General features: G+C 39.4%; 1 protein-coding gene across 2 annotated transcripts in view; it reads right to left on the bottom strand.

Moving 5' to 3' along the window:
• Nucleotides 1-844: 844 nt before the first annotated feature.
• Nucleotides 845-19,997, bottom strand: part of vdac1 (voltage-dependent anion channel 1) — a 39,039-nt gene continuing 19,886 nt past the window's right edge. For both annotated transcript variants that reach the window (XM_078550980.1, XM_078550981.1), the window contains 7 exons: nucleotides 19,451-19,500; nucleotides 13,680-13,832; nucleotides 13,547-13,599; nucleotides 11,857-12,084; nucleotides 6,475-6,625; nucleotides 5,168-5,225; nucleotides 845-3,199 (listed from right to left, as the gene is read on the bottom strand). In XM_078550980.1, coding sequence (XP_078407106.1) covers nucleotides 3,108-3,199; nucleotides 5,168-5,225; nucleotides 6,475-6,625; nucleotides 11,857-12,084; nucleotides 13,547-13,599; nucleotides 13,680-13,832; nucleotides 19,451-19,500 — 785 coding nt within the window. In that variant the 3' untranslated portion in view covers nucleotides 845-3,107. The remainder of the gene's footprint in view (nucleotides 3,200-5,167; nucleotides 5,226-6,474; nucleotides 6,626-11,856; nucleotides 12,085-13,546; nucleotides 13,600-13,679; nucleotides 13,833-19,450; nucleotides 19,501-19,997) is intronic.

Raw genomic sequence — 19,997 nt, 5'->3', positions numbered from 1 at the left:
ATATATTTTTTTTTACTGAATTTTAGGTTTAAAAAATGTAAGAAATGAGCTACAAGCAACTATGTGCTTTTTAGGAACAAAAATATGGCAATATGTTTTTTTGAGAGAAAACTTTGGGTTTAATTGGGAAGTTAAAAGTGAAAAAACATCTACTCAGTACAACTCTGGGCAATGAACTGAAACTGTAATTTTGCAAAGGAGAGGTGCATATACCACATGCCATGAATCATGACAAGAAAGAGACAGGAAGAACACAATTTAGGTTCAGGACTTTGTATTTAAGGATTTGTGAGGAAAAGCTTAGCAAGTCATCTTCTGGGGCAATTACTGAGTTTCATTAGGTCTAGCCCTAAAATCATATGGCCTAATTGTTGAAAGGAATAAATGTGCACATTATAATCTCCTGAAAGCTAACCCAAAATGTTCAAAAATGACATTATCTTTGCGATTTATAAAATTCTATATTTATATCCATACTATTTTAAATATAATAATTTTGTTATTTTGCATAAAAGCAGAAAATGCTGAACACACTTAACAGGTCAGGCAGCATATGAACTGGTTCTGACAAAGGATCACATATCTCAAGCATTAACACAATCGTCCTCTTTTTACAGATCCTATTTAAACTGGTGAGTATTTGCAGCATTTTCTATTTTCTTTCAGATTTCTTGTAACTGCATTATTTTGTTGGTTTTTTTTAAACATTATATGGAATTCTTAACAGCTGTAAAGTGGGAAAGAATCACTAAGAGATCATACACAGAAGTACCTAAAACTAAAATATGGCTATAGGTCATTAATTTACTCATGGAAAAAGAAATTATTCAATAAGCTAAAAAAGCAGATTCATTGAAATATTTAATCTATCATCAGGTACCTTTATGGAGAATTGCCTTTACTTTTTGGGGAGAAAGGGTGTTCAGTATCACATTATTTGCAGTTCTAAGCACCAGCTAAACAATCTTAACTTAGTTGAACTCTACTGTATTTTTTGGTTTTACACCACCACAGAAATGTAAAGCCTGAAAAATTATAACAATTATACCAACAGAAAATGAAAAGATAAGACTTTAAGCAAAGAACTAGAGTTATTCATGCTCTCTACATTATACATTACAATGGGAATGGTGCAGTAACTCAAAATGGTTTCCATGCATGCAAAGACTGCATGCCTTTTTAAATGGTTTTACTGAGAATTCTGAGTTCTTTTTACAAACAATGCTGCAAAAAAGAAATTGAGTTAACATGTATCAAAGCAAAATTAGAACTTAACGTGTCCATTCCAAAGAAAGCTCTCTTGGAACTATTCACGACAGTCTTAACTTGCAAAACAAGTGAAATATTTTTAAACAGTTTAGGCCAGCCACGTGTGAAAATTATTTTTGGCATATCTAATACTTTCTTGCAGACCCCAAGTAATGAAATCAAAGATATCAATACTTAAGCACATGGAGATGTCACAGAAGAAAATTCTGTAAACTGTAAAAGTGTACACCTTGTGAGGGGTGGTTGGAGAGGGGGGGGGGGGCAAGAAATGTCGTCTATTGGAGTGATCAGCACGTATGTTGCATTAATGACATAGGCAACAAAAGTAAGACTTTGTTTTAAAAGTACCTCTTTTTAAAAGAATTGCTTCTGCTAAAATGCAACGCAGATGCACATGAATGTGAAATTCATTACTTATCACATTTTCATGTCTGTTAAAAAATTCTTTGCATACAGATTACAAATATTGTAAATATTTTAACTACAAATAAAGCATCAGATAACTTCATCTAAGGATAATGCCAGATTACACCAACTTGTGTTTTTTTTGGAGCAAGAAAGTAGATTTAACCAAAAGATACGCGGGGACCAAAATTCTTCTAACAACAATCCTGTGACGCAAGTTATATGGAGTTGAATCTATATGCAGGACCCCACCCTTGCACCAAATTTATAAAAGCTCCCAGCAGGTGGAGCTTCTGTCAGCCCAAACACGGCATCTGGAATCTGAAAGGGCGCAGCCAGGAGTCCCCACATTGGGAACTTCCTCGGTCTTGGCCCCTAAATACCTTGACACAGGTCCTTTCAATGGTCAGAAATATCCCCCTTAATCCAGAAATAATCAATATTGGCTCTTGTAAAAGAGGCTGATTGGCACAGCAATAAATTGATGCATCAGTGTCTCTGGCCTATCACTGACTGGCTTTTCAGTATTGTTATTCCTGCTCCACCTTCCCCACCCTCGCAAATGCCCAAGATGGCACCTATATTGGCATGACTTTGCTCTGGCACTGTATACTTATGGTAGATTGGGGAGTGGAGGTTGCTGCTGCCAACTCCACTGCTGCAGGAGTGAGGAATTTTGGACTCAGTGTTTAAAAGATCCAGGAAATTAAAAGGCTTTTTAAGCTAAATGAATATGGCTGATACCTGTAGATGGGCCCTCCACCATTTCCTTGCATACTGAACATCAGCTGATGTAGTGTTTTTTTTGTCGACTTTAACAAGACGACCACAAAGTAATGTTAAATATGTCTCTTTTCAGGGCTGATAAAACTGGACAAATTAGGCTACATAATTTCTTTTAACTTTAGGCCCAGAACATGGAAGACAATATTTATTTCAAGCTAAGAAATGCACAACAGGCAAATTTTCAAAAAGACTGTACACTAAATTTCTTTTGTGTGTGTGTGTTTTTTTTTAAACTTTCTATTAAGCCCAACCATCACGAACACCAGCTGGAAACATACAAATCTCTCCATATGGCTGTGTCGTATCAACCTTTTCAATTGGTGCACAGGCTAGGGAACCACTATTTCAACCAACAGTAATAAAGTGTGTAATTTGTTTTTATGCCACATACAACCAGTCTTCACCAGGGAAAAAAAGACATGTACAGGTGAATTTCAAGTGTTTAAGGGATACAATAAATAGTCATAATGACATGTTTTGATAATGCATTCTGTTCTTCAAAGGATCGTATCTGGAGAACACAATTTGATTTTACAACATTGTTTGGACACATGGCTCAACAAAAAAATTGAATAGCAGATTCTTCGGGTTGCTACACTGGAAAATATTTGGGATTTACTGATTGTAGGTTTCCCCCATTTCCGGGATTATGCTTCAAATTCGAATCCAAGACCGAGTTTATGTCCACCAGCATTAATATTCTTGCCATCCAGCAGTGCCGAAAGGGTTAACTTAATACCTAAGGAGAAAAATGATAAGCCATGTAGTACTCATTGCATATCTCTCTCAAAGAAAAGGACGATGTGAATAGTGAACTTTTATCCAAAAGGGCACATTCATAAAATGATCAATACGAAATGTTTGGTTGGTAAGAATTGGGTTATCAGTTGGTTTTAACTTCTGTAACTGAGAATTCCTTTAATCCCAGGTAAATTCCAACATTATTGCTGTAACCTTACAACTTTTTATAAATAACATCCCAGTTCCTACATTCATGTATATAGTGTATGAAGAGTGTAACCTCTACCCACCTCCAGATTAAAACATTTTTGCTGCTTGCATTGAATAATCATGGATTGGACAAATGGTCAAAACATATTGGGTAAAAGTATCTGTGTGCAATGTTACATTTCTGTTCAGAACTATGTATTCTTGAAAAGAACAGGTGAGTTTTTATTTGAGGTTGTGGAGGAGGAGGAGGGGGGGGTTGTTATTTGTCCCCTGCCTTTATTATGTCCTTGAAGCTTAGCTCCTACCCATTATTGACCTCAACTTGCCTCTTTAAAGAAAATGAACACAGTGAAGATCTGTTAAAATATCAAAGAAAATTCAGGTGAAATTGGCCTCAATTAATAGACAATCACACTCAGGTTCTAAGAGACATTTTATTAGTTATCTAAAGTAAAAAAAAAAAGTCACCAGTGTCCCTTCTAACATCACTTAAATGTACGTATCAGCAGACTGAAAAGGATGATCAGTGGAAATGACCACAGGTAGACCCCGTGACTATTTTAATCAAGACCAAGTAAAAGAAGCCAGAAGTAGGAATTAAAGCTTAAAGTAGAGCTGTAGGTAAGAACACTTAAAATAAAGGCGACCTAACTTATTGATCCCATTCTTTCAACAAGCCATGTACAATTTGCACCATCAAGGAGATTCCCAAACTTACTTTAATTTCTCAACTGAAATGAATGAGCAAAAAGACTAAACTGGAATTTCTCTCTGAACACTGAAGGTGATCCAAACAAAACTTCAGAATTCAAACAAACATTACAAACTACGTTATTACAACTCTCATTGGTTATATTTCATAGATGATTCAATGGCCTAAGAAGGATCAAAATTATAGTATTCCAGAGCACTTGATCATCTCGATGTATACTTATGTTCAATGACTTCCAATACTATTCTGAACTGCACATTCATCCAGCTTCTTTTAAAATTAATCAACATAATATTCTCACCTCAGTTCTTCCATTTGCCTCTTTTCTAGAGGCACTGATTCCGACTAGTGTCTAATTCAGATTTACCAGTAGCCCACAATTGTTTTATCAAGAGTCAGTTTTTTAAACATATGACAGGAAGTATCAGTGGATTATTTGGCAGTCCACACATAACTGAACTCACTGGCTATCAATTAAAAATGGGAGTGCTAACTTTATTTATTAGGCCATGAAGAACACAGCTTTTTTAAAATGCAAAAATATAATCAGTTTCCTCAGTGGCTAAATGGATGTAACTGCATTGCTTTATGTGCTATTGAACCAAATAGACTAATGGAACCTCAGATCCATCCCAAGTTTGATCATTGACTCAGCTGGGTGGCAATGAGGACAAAGTGGCATCAGTGTCACTGGCCATCAATGTATTAATAGCCATGCCTATGAAACCAAGTGTTGATGAATGCCAACAAAGCACAGGTTTGGGTAAGGCTTCCAAGATAATACTTAAGGTGCAAACTCTCACAGGAAGAATCAGGAGCACCAAAGGGACGCCAGAACCTTGTGGAATGCCCTACAAATGCAATATTCCCTAAGAAGGGAGGAGTGGGAAAGATGTTAAAAAATAATCCTATTATGGAAAGCACTTTCTGGTGAGAGCAAAACATACTGGAAAGTCCTATTTCTCATCCTCATGATTGTTTTAGAATACTTGCAAAATTATTCTTGAACAAGACTACATTTGTTTAAGATCAAATGTGGCTCACCTGGTTTCAGCATTTGAGAGTATCCAAGTCCAATCAGACTTGAATTGTTCACTTTAATCTGTTAAAGATAAAAAGAACAAACTCCTTATAACAATTCTCCAAAAATTAAAGTAATTGTCAACTTTGCATTATTTTATCAGCATGATATGCACACTGGAATGCAAATAATTGTATTCCCCTCCACCCGCATTACATAGTTATGCACACACCAAACAAAAAATAAAGTTAGCGGGCCTGACAGCATCTGCGGAGAGGAACACAGTTAATGTTTCGAGTCCGTATGACTCTTCAACAGAACTAAGGAAAATTAGAAAAGGGGTGAAATATAAGCTGGTTTAAGGGGGGCGCAGTGGGACAGGTAGAGCTGGATACAGGGCCAGTGATAGGTGATATGGGCCTATGACAGGGCCCAAACACTCCTTTCAAGTGAAGCAGCATTTCACTTGCACTTCCTTCAATTTAGTCTACTGCATTCGCTGCTCCCAATGCGGTTTCCTCCACATTGGAGAGACCAAACGCAGACTGGGTGACCACTTTGCGGAACACCTTTGGTCTGTCCGCAAGCATGACCCAGACCTCCCTGTCGCTTGCCATTTCAACACTCCACCCTGCTCTCATGCCCACATGTCCGTCCTTGACCTGCTGCATTGTTCCAGTGAAGCTCAATGCAAACGGGAGGAACAGCACCTCATCTTCCGACTAGGCACTTTACAGCCTTCTGAACTGAATATTGAGTTCAACAATTTTAGATCATGAACTCTCTCCTCCATCCCCACCCCCTTTCCGATCCCCCTTTTTTCCAATAATTTATATAGATTTTTCTTTTCCCACCTATTTCCATTATTTTTAAATGTATTTCCATCCATTGTTTAATCTCTACCTCTTAGCCTATTTCGATCCCTTCCCCCCACCCCACCCCCACTAGGGCTATCTGTACCTTGCTCGTCCTGCTTTCTACCCTTAATGTCACCTATTATCACATTCCTTAGATAATATCACCATCTTCAACACCTCTTTGCCCTTTTGTCTATGACATCTTTTGGTTATCTCCACCTATTACTGGCCCTGTATCCAGCTCTACCTGTCCCACCCCCTCCCCTTAAACCAGCTTATATTTCACCTCTTTTCTATTTTTCCTTAGTTCTGTTGACGAGTCATACGGACTCGAAACGTTAACGGTGTTCCTCTTCGCAGATGCTGTCAGACCTGCTGAGTTTTTCCAGGTATCTTGGTTTTTGTTTTGGATTTCCAGCATCTGCAGTTTTTTGCTTTTATAAAAAAATAAAGTTAATTTGGTACATACTCACCGAGCACGTTGCGTCATCATCAATCATGTATTTTGCTGCAATACCAAATCGGGTATTGCTATTCCCAGCTGTCCAAGCTAGGTTGATGCCAGTTTCAAGATTTTCACTGACTTTTTGATAAATGGATCCTCCAAATTCTGTACCATCATTCCTGTAATGAAGAGAAAGTCACTAATATCACAATTTTCAAAAAAATACAAAAGAATGAAAGGATTAATAACCTAAGTTTTCTTCTCCAATTATTTATATATCCCACTTTAGCTCACTCAGAATCATATGCTATTACAACCTTTCAATTACTTACTGGCCTCTACTGATGTCACTCTGTAACCCAGACCCTAGAAAATATCGAAGAGTCTTGGGGCCCTATTCGCCCTCTTTCTCTCCCTGAACACAGTCCTCACTCTAGAGAAAAATATAAATATAATAGACTGATAAGCCTAGATTAACTGAAGCAACAGAAAAAATACTGCATTGTCAGATACCCAGTTTCTTAGCAAATTATTGGGGATAGAAAATAAAAAATAGAAGCAGGAGTAGGTCATTCAGCCCTTCGTGCCTGCTCTGCCATTCAATGTGATCATGGCTAATCTTCTATCTCAACACCATATTCCTGCTCTCTCCCCATGACATCTTTAGAGTCTAGAAATCTATTTCCTTCTTAAATATATTCAGTGACTTGGCCTCCCCAGCCCTCTATGGTAGAGAATTCCACAGGTTCACCGCCCTCTCAGTGAAGAAGTTTATCCTCATCTCGGTCCTAAATGGCCTACTTGTATCCTGAGATTGTGACTCCTTGTTCTAGACACCCCAGCCAGAGGAATCACCATCCCTGCATCCAGTCTGTCCAGCCCTGTCACAATTTTATATGTTTCAATGAGATCCGCTCTCATTCTTCTAAACTCCAGTGAATACACGCCTAATCAGCCCAGTCTCTCCTCATACAACAATCCTGCCATTCCGGGAATCAATCTGGTGAACCTTCGCTGCACTCCCTCAATGACAAGTATATTCTCTCTCAGGTAAGGAGACCAAAACTGAACACAATACTCCAGGTGTAGTCTCACCAAGACCCTGTACAGCTGCAGTAAGGCTTCCTTGCTTCTGTACACAAACCCTCTTGCAATGAAGGTAAATGTACCATTTGCCTTAACTGCTTGCTGCACCTGCACGCTTGCTTTCAGTGATTGGTGTACAAGGACACCCTTGTCCCTTTGTACATCAACATTTCCCAATCTATCACCATTTAAATAATACTCTGCCATTGTTTTTCCTACCAAAGTGGATAACTTCACACTTATCCATGTTATAATGCATCTGCCATGTATTTGCCCACTCACTCAACTTGCCTAAATCGCCTTGAAGCCTCTTTACATCCTCCTCACCACTCACATTGCCCCCTAGTTTTGTGTCATCAGCAAACTTGGAAATATTACATTTGGCTCCCTCATCCAAATCACTGATATATATTGTGAATAGCTGGGGCCCAAGCACTGATGCCTGTGGTATGCCCCAATCACCACCTGCCTTTCTGAAAAAGACCCATTAAGACCCATTTATTCCTACTCTCCTTTTCCTGTCTGCTAACCAATTCTCAATCTATGCCAATATATTACCCAATCCCATGTGCTTTAATTTTGCATAGTAACCTCTTTATCAAAAGCTTTCTGAAAATCCAACTACACCACATCCACTGGTTCTCCCTTATTTATTCTGCTAGTTGCATCCTCAAAAAACTCCAGTCGGTTTGTCAAACATGATTTCCCTCTCATAAATCCATGTTGACTTTGTCTAATGCCGTTGATATTTTCTAGGTGTCCTGTTATCACATCCTTCATAATAGACTCTAGCATTTTCTCTACCAGGATGCTTTACAGAAGCCCAAAATACTTAATCATATACGCTTAGTTCACTAATATTCACAGACTGGACTTCATGGGTTGAAAACTTCCTACAGCAACCACCACTTATCAATCTCACTCACATTTGTGGAACAATTCAGCTGTTGCCATTAAGTAGTGAACATGGCTGTGCCTCATGGCTTATTTTATTCACTACCACCCACCTGTGCCCTTACCCCCAACTCTTGGACCCTTGCACTGGATTACTCATTACATTAAACACAGTTTTGACCTGTAATTAATCACACTAAGCAAATATGTCTAACTTTATTGAAATACTTTCTAGTCTAAAGGTATAGCATCCTTCAGACAAAGCATAATAACATCAGTTCAAGTCATGATACAATTGCATGTTACTTCAACATACAGGGCTGGCCAGACATAACAAAGGAACAGCAAAAATTAACTTTGAATTTTAAAGGTTTCAATACAAAATGTTATGGGTACCCATAGGCTTATAAAAGCAGATATAACTAGCTGAAGAATGGGAAGGTACAGAAAGTGTTAGATTGGGGTAAGAATTAGATGGACAAAATATCCAAGAGTGAGAAATGAAAGGTAGCATGACTAGATGACAGAAAGGGGAGAAGTCAGAAGGGATTGGCTAGAAGTGAAAAAAGGTAGAAACATTGGCCTCGGGTCTGGAGTGGCAGTCAAAATGTGCATTGGGCACTTGTTTTTTTGTCATTATATTGATGTGATTTTTGCCTACAAACATAAAAAATCTGACCAATGTTTGCGGTGGGGATGTCTCCTTCAATAGCACATGTTGATGTGATAAAAGAGAAACTGATTTTGGAGGTGCATACTGGATCGATCAGTGTGCAGAAGCTGAATTTACAATCACTGCTTAAACATTTTAAAAATAGATGGCCAAAGATCACATGTAACACCTTCTTGGTCAGTATGAAGCAGATTTCACAAGAGAGAGTGAGCTTACCAACCTGACCATCAAGAGAGTGCGCATTTGTTTACCAGGAGCAACACAGCTTTCTTGTTGACAACTTATTAAAAAAGTGACTAGAGCCAAGCACACATGCATAGTGAAGAAAAATAACTTGCTTTTCTCAACCTCAATATAGCAGAATGCTTTACAGTCAATAAAGTACTTATGGAATTTAGTTAGTTTAAAATGGGGCAACCATCAGGGGCACTTCTTTATGTTGACTGACCAAGTCAAATCTGTTTATTAAATTGAATTCTGGAGTTTTAAAGCCAATATTCCAGGAACTGTGCTCTGTGATTCTGTTCTTTTTCCCATGAAAATTGCAAAGCAGCAATCTTAGTCATTATCCTTAGTTAACAGTTTTCAGAATTGAAGGTAAAATTCCCTCTAAGGATTATGCTTCACTTTTTTTATACATACTCTCAATTTTTCCTATTAAAATTTCACACTATTTATTCTATCACTTAAGCTAAAGGCAACAAAACATCATGGTGTCAGCTATGACTCATGAGTAGCATAGTAGCAATATTACTGGACTAGTGGCCAGGATATTGAGGTCGGCGAGCGGGGGGGGGGGCGGGGCCCACTTGCCAACGTGTAAAATGACACGGGATGACGTCGGGCGGAACTCCCAACGTCACTCCCGGGTCATTTCAATTTTCAGGATGGCGCGGGCGCAGCCCAATCAGCTGTGCGCCCGCCAACCTATCAACGGCCAACTGAGGCCATTTAAAAACTAATTCAACTAGTTAATAGACCTGCCTGGCCAACCTTAAGGTTGGCGGGCAGGCCGGGAGCCTTGGCAGGCTTCAGACAAAGCATGAAACCTCATCCACGGGCCATAAAAGTAATGGACATGTCCCAACTCATGTGACATGTCAGGGAAATTTTATTTTTGTGCATTGACCATTTTTGAATTTGGTGCCGATCTCCCTGAGGCAGCACTTAGCCTCAGGGATATGAGTGCGCTCTTTTGTGCGCATGCGCGAAAGGGTGCACTCCCGGCTTAGGGACTCCCCCCCGCCCACACATGGACCGCATAGCGCTTCCTTGCGGACGTCACGCTGGGCGAGCCTTAATTGGCCCGCCCATGTAAAATGGCGGCGCGCATCTAGCGCGCCCACATGTGCCTGCTCCTGAACTTCCCTCCGACAGGGGGGGGGATGTTCTTCCCAGTAATTCAGAGGCCGGACTAGTGATCTAGGGGCATGTGTTCAACCAACACTGCAGCTGGAGGAATTTAAATTCACTTAATAAATTAATAATGGTTGTGAAACTACTGGATTGGTGTAAAAGCCCATCTAGTTCACTAATGTCCTTCAGCAAAAGGAAACCTGCAATGTTTACCCGGTTTGACCTATGTGTGACTCCATACCCACACCAATGTGGAGTTAACTCTTAATTGCCTGCTGAAATGGACTGGTAAGCCACTCAGTTGCAGGTGAGAAAATAGGGATCAGCAATAAATCCTGACCTTGCCAGCAACATTCACATCCCAAGAACAAGTAAAAAAGATCTTTCATTTCAGATTGAAGTTGACGCTGAAGTGCAGTACTGAGAGAACTGCCAGCTTTCCAATGAGATGAAATCAAGGCCCTATTTGCATGGATACAAGTGATCTCCAGGCATTATTTGAAGAGGAGCAGGGGAGTTTTCTCTGATGTCCTGACCAAATGTATTCTTCAATAAACAGTAATTAGATTAAAGCAGAAAATCCTCAGCAGGTCTGGCAGAACACAGGTCACTGACCTGAAAAAATAATTCTGTATCTCTCCCCAGATGCTGCCACGGTTGCAAGCATTTCCAGCAATTTTTGTTTTTAATTCAGATTTCCAGCATCCACAGTATTTACCTTTTGCATCACTAATTCAATTATCTGGTCATTATCTCACTTATTTATAGAACTTGCTGTGTGCAAACTAGCTACTACATTTCATATAGGATATTCAGCACAGAAACTGGCCTTTCAACCCAACCCATCCATACCAGCATTTATGCTCCACTCAAGTTTCCTCCCATCTTTCCTCATCTAAATTGATCATTGTATTCATTATTCTATTATTGGGCACCTTATCGGAGGCCTTTCGAAAATGCAGATACATTACATCAACATTACACCAGTGGCTACTCTTCAGAAGTACTTCACTGCTTGCAAAGCACTTTGGGACATCCTGAGATCATAAAAGACGATGTGACAATGCAAGTTCTTTCTTCATCCACCCAATTTTCTGAATACCAGAAAGCTGTAAGTTGAAAAGAACATTTGTATTTCTGCTCCCCTTTTCATGGAGAGTGACGCAAGTGGTGGCAATGGTAGGTGGGTAATGTAACAGAGGTGGACACCAAAGCTGCTTCCCCATTTACCAACTCAATATTATATTAAAGCATTTTAATATATCAAAAGCTGCATGAATCAGTGGAACTGTGATGTGATTTTGGAAACTTATAAGATGCATTTGCTTCCAAGATAGTTCATTATCTGTTGGAACCTCATTATATCTCCTATCTTTAGGATTGCACTGGGTGTATACCTACACATTTGTATGGAGCTGGAATTCCTCTGTCTTGTAACCAACAGCAAAGTTACTCTGGGAGACCCTAGATTTTGCAGTTTCATAGGTCATTTGATATCCTGCTAACCATCCATCAAAACCAAACACAAAGGCTCCACGTATAGCAGCCCCTGCAATATCAAAGTCGACATCAAGTCCCAAGTTGATGTGTTCCCTCTTGTAGCCACTCTTGATTTTTCCACTTTTCTTTCTGTGTTAAAAATAAAATAGCAAAAACAATTAAAACATATCCTATCCTTATTACTTTCAAAAATACTACTTATTCAATTATTTTTCTGTTTTCTGAAGTAGACAAATTTAAAAAGTTCCTGAAAATCTTTTCCTTTTTTTTTAAAAAAAGGCTTTTTTTTTGTTTCTATTAAGGCAATAATTTTAAATACATAAAATGCTAAGCAGAGTACTCAAAGCTCTTAACACTGTACTACAAAATGACAAGATATGGAACTTATTCTAGTCATGCTAAGAAATTTACAAATGGATATGGACAGGTTAGGTGAATGGGCTAAAATTTGGCAGATGGAGTTTAACGTGGATAAGTGTGAAGTTATCCATTTTGGTCAGAAGAATAAAAAGGCAACTTATTATTTAAATGGAGAGAAACTTCAGAATGCTTCAGTGCAGAGGGATCTGGGTGTCCTCGTGCATGAATCACTGAAAGCTAGTATGCAGGTACAGCAGGTAATAAGGAAGACAAATGCAATTTTGGCATTTATTGCTAAAGGAATAGAGTATAAAAATAGGGAAGTGTTATTGCAACTGTACAAGGCATTGGTGAGACCGCACCTGGAGTACTGTGCACAGTTTTGGTCCCCTTACTCGAGGAAGGATGTAGTTGCACTGGAGGCGGTTCAGAGGAGGTTCACTAGATTGATTCCAGAGATGCGGGACTTGTCTTATGAGGAGGGATTGAGCAGTTTAGACCTATACTCGCTAGGGTTTAGAAGGATAAGAGATCTAATTGAGGTATATAAAATGCTAAAGGGGAAAGACAAAGTAGACGTGGAGCAGATATTTCCCTTTGTGGGGCATTCTAGAATGAGAGGCCATAGTTTTAGGTTAAGGGGTGGTAGATTTAAATCAGAGATGAGGAGGAATTACTTTTCTCAAAGGGTCGTGAATCTGTGGAATTCACTACCTCAGAGTGCAGTGGATGCCGGGACGCTGAATAAATTTGAGGAGATAGACAGATTTTTAATTAGTAATGGGTTGAAAGGTTATGGGGAGAGGGCAGGAAATTGGAGTTGAGGCCAAAATGAGATCAGCCATGATCGTAATGAATGGCAGGGCAGGCTCAAGAGGCTGAATTGCCTACTCCTGCTCCTAGTTCTTATGCTGTTATGGAAAGATGCACCGAGGCCAGGTGCTTCTTCGCAAAAGAGGAAAATTGAAACGTTGTCTCTGATTGCTTATGCATCTCTGATCTGCTAGTTATAAAGCATCATTGGCAGAGTCTGGGAGGATACTATCTAACCATCTTCTCTACCAGAGACAATAGGTGGTTAGGAAAAGGCGAAAGAGAATAATTTTTTTTTAAAAAGAGTTAAATGCACTAGATTCATGAATATTATATTATGTTGAAAGAAGTAAAGCTATTGCTTTAAGTTTAAAAAGTACTTGTCAATTTTTTTTTAGCTCTCTCTTTTCTTACTCACCCAGTATTAGGTGAAAACGAAGAGTCAAATCCAATCTTCAAACCTTTCAGAAGCTAAACAGAAAAGAAGTGTAGTTTGCATTTTGGCTTGAAAGGCAAAATAAGATTAATGTTTATCATTTTTGCTTAGTTACCTGATCTTCAATGGTAATTTCAGTTCCCAAAGTATTATCGGTATTCCATTTTTCTGTGAATGTCAGTCCATAATCCACCCACTTGTACCTTGTTTCCAGGCTACCAGTGACTTTTCCAGTATCCATGTTGGCAGAACCAGCACTTGTGAATTCCTACACCAGGAAACAATTATTTAAAAGGCAGCAAAGAACTCTATTTACAGAATTGACATCAGTGTATCAATCCCTTAACATAGGACTTCCCAACTGTGCTTTGCGAGACATCTCTGGATACAATGAAGGGGAAACTGTCTAATAGTAGATTCTCTTGCATTGCCTCCACCTCAGGTGCTCACCTGAATCATCCTTTATCTCCTTTGGTTCACTCGCTCTCATATTTCCTCCCCTCACTTTCACACACATTCTCCAAATCTCACTCTCACACTGCTCTCTCTTTATCTAGAGATGTGCACTCTTCAGTTATTCTGACATTAGGGACCAGATTTTGCAGTCCAAGACAGGACCAATGGAGGCAGGATGGCAAAAAAATGGTGACCAAGTGGGGCGACTAGAAATCCAGTCTTCATTTCTATCCAGCACCATTTTGTGAAGCACAGGAAAGGGCGTGGCTGGAAACCAGATCCATGCCTATTAAAGACCCACGTAACATCATTGTAGGCTCATTAAGAACCCACCCCAGGTATGTTTTATTTTAATTTACAGGGAGGTAGTCGGTCATTAGCAGCTGTCGGGTTTTACACCAGCTGCATAGAGGCTTGAATCATGGACTGGAGGCAGTAGGAGTTTAAAAGGTAAGTAAAATGGCTGTCTCCTTTACAGTTCATCATGAAATGCTATAGAATGAATTGTATCTATCTTTATTAAGGTGAGTCATGACAGTATTGTGATTGAAATATGTAACCACCCATTAATCAACTGCAATCTGTCAAGTAAAAGATCAACATTATAAATGTGGAAAAGTTTTCAGGTGAATTAAAAAAGTTCATGAAATGGATAAAATGGTAGTGTATATTTTACAGTATTAAAAGTAACAATGTCGAATTGCTTAAGCTTTTCCCTTTGCTTTTATGTATTCAGTTTAGACATCTGTTGAGATACCGGTTCTGAAGTCTGTTTGTTTATTCAGGAAGCTTTGAGCTTTTAGCTGCAATCCAACTGCCTAATCATTTTACATATGCTTGACTTTGTTGCACAGCTGGTTTGAAGAGTCAGTTTGTTTACTTGGGGAGACTTATAGGCTGTCCAAATATTATATTAGGGCTTGTGAGTTCTGTTCATAAAATGAAATATGGATGAGCTAAGGGGGCTGACGGGGTTGGGGGACGGGCTTTAAATTGATCACTAGGTTTAAATTTCTATAGATTGCAAGGTCTTCCTGATACACCTCAATGTTTGCCACTGATTCCATTTAAAGAACTGGGTCAATGTATTTTGGGAACAGAGGCAGGCCTTTTAACCTGCCTGCTCCAGAATCATCATGCTTTTGTCCTTGCCTCGGGCCTGCCACTTGCTCCAGGCCAATTAAGGCAGTGGCTGCCTAGAAAGTCCTGTTTCCTGCTAGCTTGGCGCCAGAGGCAGGATCACGATGATGAGATTAATCCATCCTCCAAGAAGAAAATCCGGTCCTAGGTTCCATATAAACCACTGTGCAATTTTACTATCAGGAGGTGATTAGAGCAGGTTTCCAAAAAATTTACTTTAAATCTAGGTGAAGCTGAATGGAGGACCTGGTTCTGATGAAATGTCAACAAGCTGAAAGATTAATTTTGTTTCTCTCTCAATAGATGTTGCCAAACCTGCTGGGTATTTTCAGCATTTTGTTTTTATTCATATGAGAGAAAGTAGAATATTTCCTCCCATTTCAGTAGAACTTGTTGCAAATTGCATTGAATTAGAAGCTGTAGACTCCCAGTCACCAGCATTAATGGCACTATGGGCAGTTAAATAAAAAGGGTCTTTGGAGTTAGCTGGCAGCATTTGATTGAGTTTAAACATTTTAGTAAGCGGAACTGCCACTTGCTTTGTTAACATAGTTTAAAATTTTTAAAAATTGCAATCAAGGACATTACCAAGGTCACTACTGACCAGACATTACAGGTGGTGGTGGAGGCATGTCACAATGTGCTGGAATATTCCTTGGGCTAATATGTTTAGCTTTCAAAGTCGAAACTTTGCTGGTTGTTGTCCTTTTCTCCTTTCCACTATCTTTCAAGGTCGCGATTTTGACTTGTATACTTTTTATTAAAAAAGAGGAATTCAAATTATTTTATGCTTTGTAAACAGTCATTTTGAGAAAATGTTTGACTTATTTTCACAATCTTCCCTTGCGGACTGCTCTGGTTTCTGATAAATTGTTGATTTTTATTAAGTATGGGCTGTTCTCAATTTAAATCTGAAACACATTGCTTGACGAAAAACACGGACATTAAAACGTGAATTTTTAAAACCTAAAATGTTAACGCTTAGAGGAAACAAACTGGTCAAAGCAATTGCGTAAGCAGTCTATTTTTAGATATGTTTGATGTTAAGTACAATAGGATGCATTAACAATATTGCAGCTGGAGGAAGAGAAAAGTTCACTTAAAAAGTAGACATTTTGTAGGTACGGTGGTTACAAGACGGAAAGACACCTAGTGCTGAGAACTGCATTCACAGTAAAGTTCCTTCACTCGTGGGGGGGGTTACGTTCCCTCGAAACTTCACAAACAGCGAAATCACGAAAAATGAACATGATTTTCAATGGGACTCCATGAAATAGGTTCCAGCCATGAGAGGGCAGCATTGGTTTGGGCAGTTACTGTACAGCAAATTGTGGTGCAGTACTGTATAAGACAGATGGGGGAGCCTCTGAGCAATACATCGGTGAAGGTTTCAAAATTGAACAGAACCGTTACTGCAGTTCTGGACTGAGAGATTCGGACATTTCTGGGTTAATCCCCTCATTCGGGCTGCACTTCAGCTGCAACCATTCCAGGCTCGGCGCAGTCATGGCTGCAATCTTCCCGGGAAAGAGGACAGGGGGCGAAGAAAACACGGATGAGCGAACATTCCTCATGTGATGGGTGGTGCAGTGTACAAAGTGCAGGTCAGTGAAAACATGAACAAGGAAGTTGTGAAAGGCTGGATTTTACTGTACTAAAACTTGCATGGGGCAAGTTTACTCTGGGAACAGAAAAACCCTCCACATTCTTGAACTTTGCAGTGTCAAAGATGCTTTTGAGAAATGTCAGATAGGAATGAATGATAATAATCAAATGGTGCCTTAATTATTAATGGCAGATTCATGTTAAACTCACGTCTGGCAGGATAGGTTTATTCAGTACGCAGTGAAACGCAAGTAGCTGGGTCCACTAAACTTTGTAACTTTTTCTACAACATTCCAGCCACAAGACTTGTCAATAGAAGAACAGAGAACCTCTTGGAAATCTCAATTGCTGCCAGACTCAAGATTGTTGGCACAGACATGAGGGGCTGAAGGGCCTCTTTCTGCACCATAACTTTTCTGTGGTTCTATTAAGTTCTAACAAAAGCAATTGGCTGAGCTTTGGGCTCAAATGTGAGCCGTTCCCAAATTTTGGTTTTGATCCCGTTTACTGCAACTTAGTTGTGTGAAAGTATATTTTCATCACTCACTGAAATGAATTACTTGTCTTAAACCCCTTTGATCTCCTCCATTCTCACCAACAAGTGTGTGGAGCTCATGGACCTCTTTGTCACTAAGACTGAGATTATCCAATCAGCTGCCACTGCCACTTCTCTTCCTTCCACTAGACTAATGGGAAGTTTGCTCTAAAGCTCTTCCGTGCCCTAGACCTTAAATTGCATTTTTCTCTAGTTTCTCTCCTCATGCCCTGAGCTTATCTTGTCCATGAGACAGACCTCCTACCCCGAGACTATCTGACTTAACTGCATCCACTCAAATTCCCTTCCTGACTCCTTTGTTGTTTGATACAGTTAATGGTTCTCTCTTCAGGGCCTCTCTCCTTCTCCTTCAAATCTTCAGTCAACACCCTCCTCGTTAAAAAAATTAATTCTTGATCCCTCCCATCCTTGCAAACTATCACTAACATCCCTTTCCTTTCCAAAGTTCTTGAATGGGCTATCACCTCCCAAATCTGGGTCCATTCTTCCTGGAACTCTATGTTTAAATCCCTCCAGTTAGGTTTCCGATCCTGCCATAGCATCAAAATGGCTCTTATCAAAGTCACAAATATTGGGAGGACTTGAAGCCATTGTTTTTGGTCCCTATCACAAACTCCACTACTTAGCCACAAACTCTTATTACTCTCCTTGGTAAATGTCCGAGGATGAGCCAGGCTGTTTGCAACCTCGGTGACACATTTGACAGTGAGATAAGCTTCCAACCACATTTCCAGACCATCACTATTTCCACCTCCATAGCAGCGACCAACTCTACCATGCCTCAGCTCATCTGTTGTTGAAGTGATCATCCATGCCTTTGTTACCTCTTGGCATGGCTATTCAACGCACTCCTGACTATCCTCCTACATTGTACCCTCCATAAACTTGGTATCATCCAAAATTCTGGTAGAATCGTGCAGCAAGTACTGTTCACCCATCACCCATGTTCGCTAATCTACACTGAGGCATTGCTTAACTGGGAACCAATTTTAAAATTTTCACCCTTCTTTTTAAACCCCTCCATAGCCTTTCCATTCCCCAACTCTGTAGTCTTTTCCAGCCCACAGATCTCCAAGATAGCTACCAATTCTGGCCTTTTCAGCATCCTCAATTTTCATCGCTCCACCCGTGATGACAGTGCCTCCAGCTGTCTGAGCCCCAAGTTCTGGAATTCCCTCCCTAATTCTCTACATTTCACACTTCTCATACCTATCTCTTTGACCAAGTTTTTGGTCATCTGCCCTATCTCCTTATGTGGTTCAGTATCACGCTTTATTTTATAACACCCCCATGAAGGGCCTTGGGACATTGCAATGTGTTAAACGCACTAATATAAATACAAGGCATTGTTAAAATCAAAGTATTTTCAGTAATTTTGTATAGAAACAATTTGCCACTCAAACTATCACCTATCACTCCAAGCACTGTAAGCCTTTGCTCAAACAAATGACCTAATTTATCATATTACTGGCATGTACTACTATTACGGCATTGTTTCTGTATTATAATTTGTACATTTTGTACAGTGTTTGGGCAGTAAAGGGATTGAAATATTAAAACTGCATTCTGGTCCACAGGCAGTTGTTAGATCTGGAAAAGATAAATGAAATTTGGGAATCTCTGCTTAAGGGAATATGAGCTTAGTCTATGCAACCTGTCCTCATAACTTAACCCTTAGAACCCCAGTATTATTTTGCTGAGCTTGCACTGCTCCTCCTCCAAGTATAATGTATCCCTCCTGAGCTGTAATGCCCAGAACTAAAAACAATATACCAGATGCAGTCTAACCAGAGGTTCACCAAGTTTAGCATAACTTCCACCTCTTTGCAATTGGCTTTTAATCACAATTGAACAAATAAGTATTAAAGCATATAGATGACTCTGCCACTGTGGAAAACTTTCCTCTTGCTCGCCTCAACAAGCCAATAAATCTAAGAACCAGATGCATTGTATTATGTAAATAAAAACAGCAATGCACAGTTCTTAGAATACAATATTCTACTGACAGACTATGCACAGATCTGAAAGGTTAATGGTTACCAGCATGATGCTATGAAGCAAGAAGATCTGATAGAATGGGATAAAAATGGAAAAAGGTTACCAGTTACTTTTCTAGCTGTGGTACTTACCAGCCCATTTGCTGACTTGGTTTTCAAGTCAAGCTTTATTAAACCAAATCCTATCAAGAGATCAAAGATAAATTTAAGATGCTTAGATTTCATTCATGAAACTTATTTTAGTTGTATAGCTACATTACTTGCAGAACGTTTACCAATTAAGCAAAATCAAAATTTCAATAAATTATAGTTAGATATGTAATTAAGCGTAACATAATCTTTAAACAATGGCTCATTACAAAAAAGCTTTGCTACCACTTTGCAGCCACATCAAACTTTGCACGCATGTATTTGACTTAATTAAGGAAACTGGATTTCAGCGCACAAACTGTTTCAGACAATGAGAGTGATCCTCGGGCCATTTCCTTCTCCCCTTTCAGGGGTGATGCCAAAAATCAATTACAGTACACCGTGTCTCATTATGCAACTGAATTTAACAATGGCATATCGCAAAGTGCACTGGTCAACACCCCACTTTTCATGGTGCAATAATCCACACACACACTTTGGCGACAAGCAGCTACTGCAGACAGTTTCTGCCAAAAACTGTACCATACCT

Source organism: Cetorhinus maximus, chromosome 10 (assembly GCF_964194155.1).
Source record: "Cetorhinus maximus chromosome 10, sCetMax3.hap1.1, whole genome shotgun sequence".
NCBI classification, from domain to species: Eukaryota; Metazoa; Chordata; class Chondrichthyes; order Lamniformes; family Cetorhinidae; genus Cetorhinus; species Cetorhinus maximus.
The sequence above is the reverse complement of the archived record's forward strand: the minus strand, read 5'-3'. Positions and strand labels throughout refer to the sequence as shown.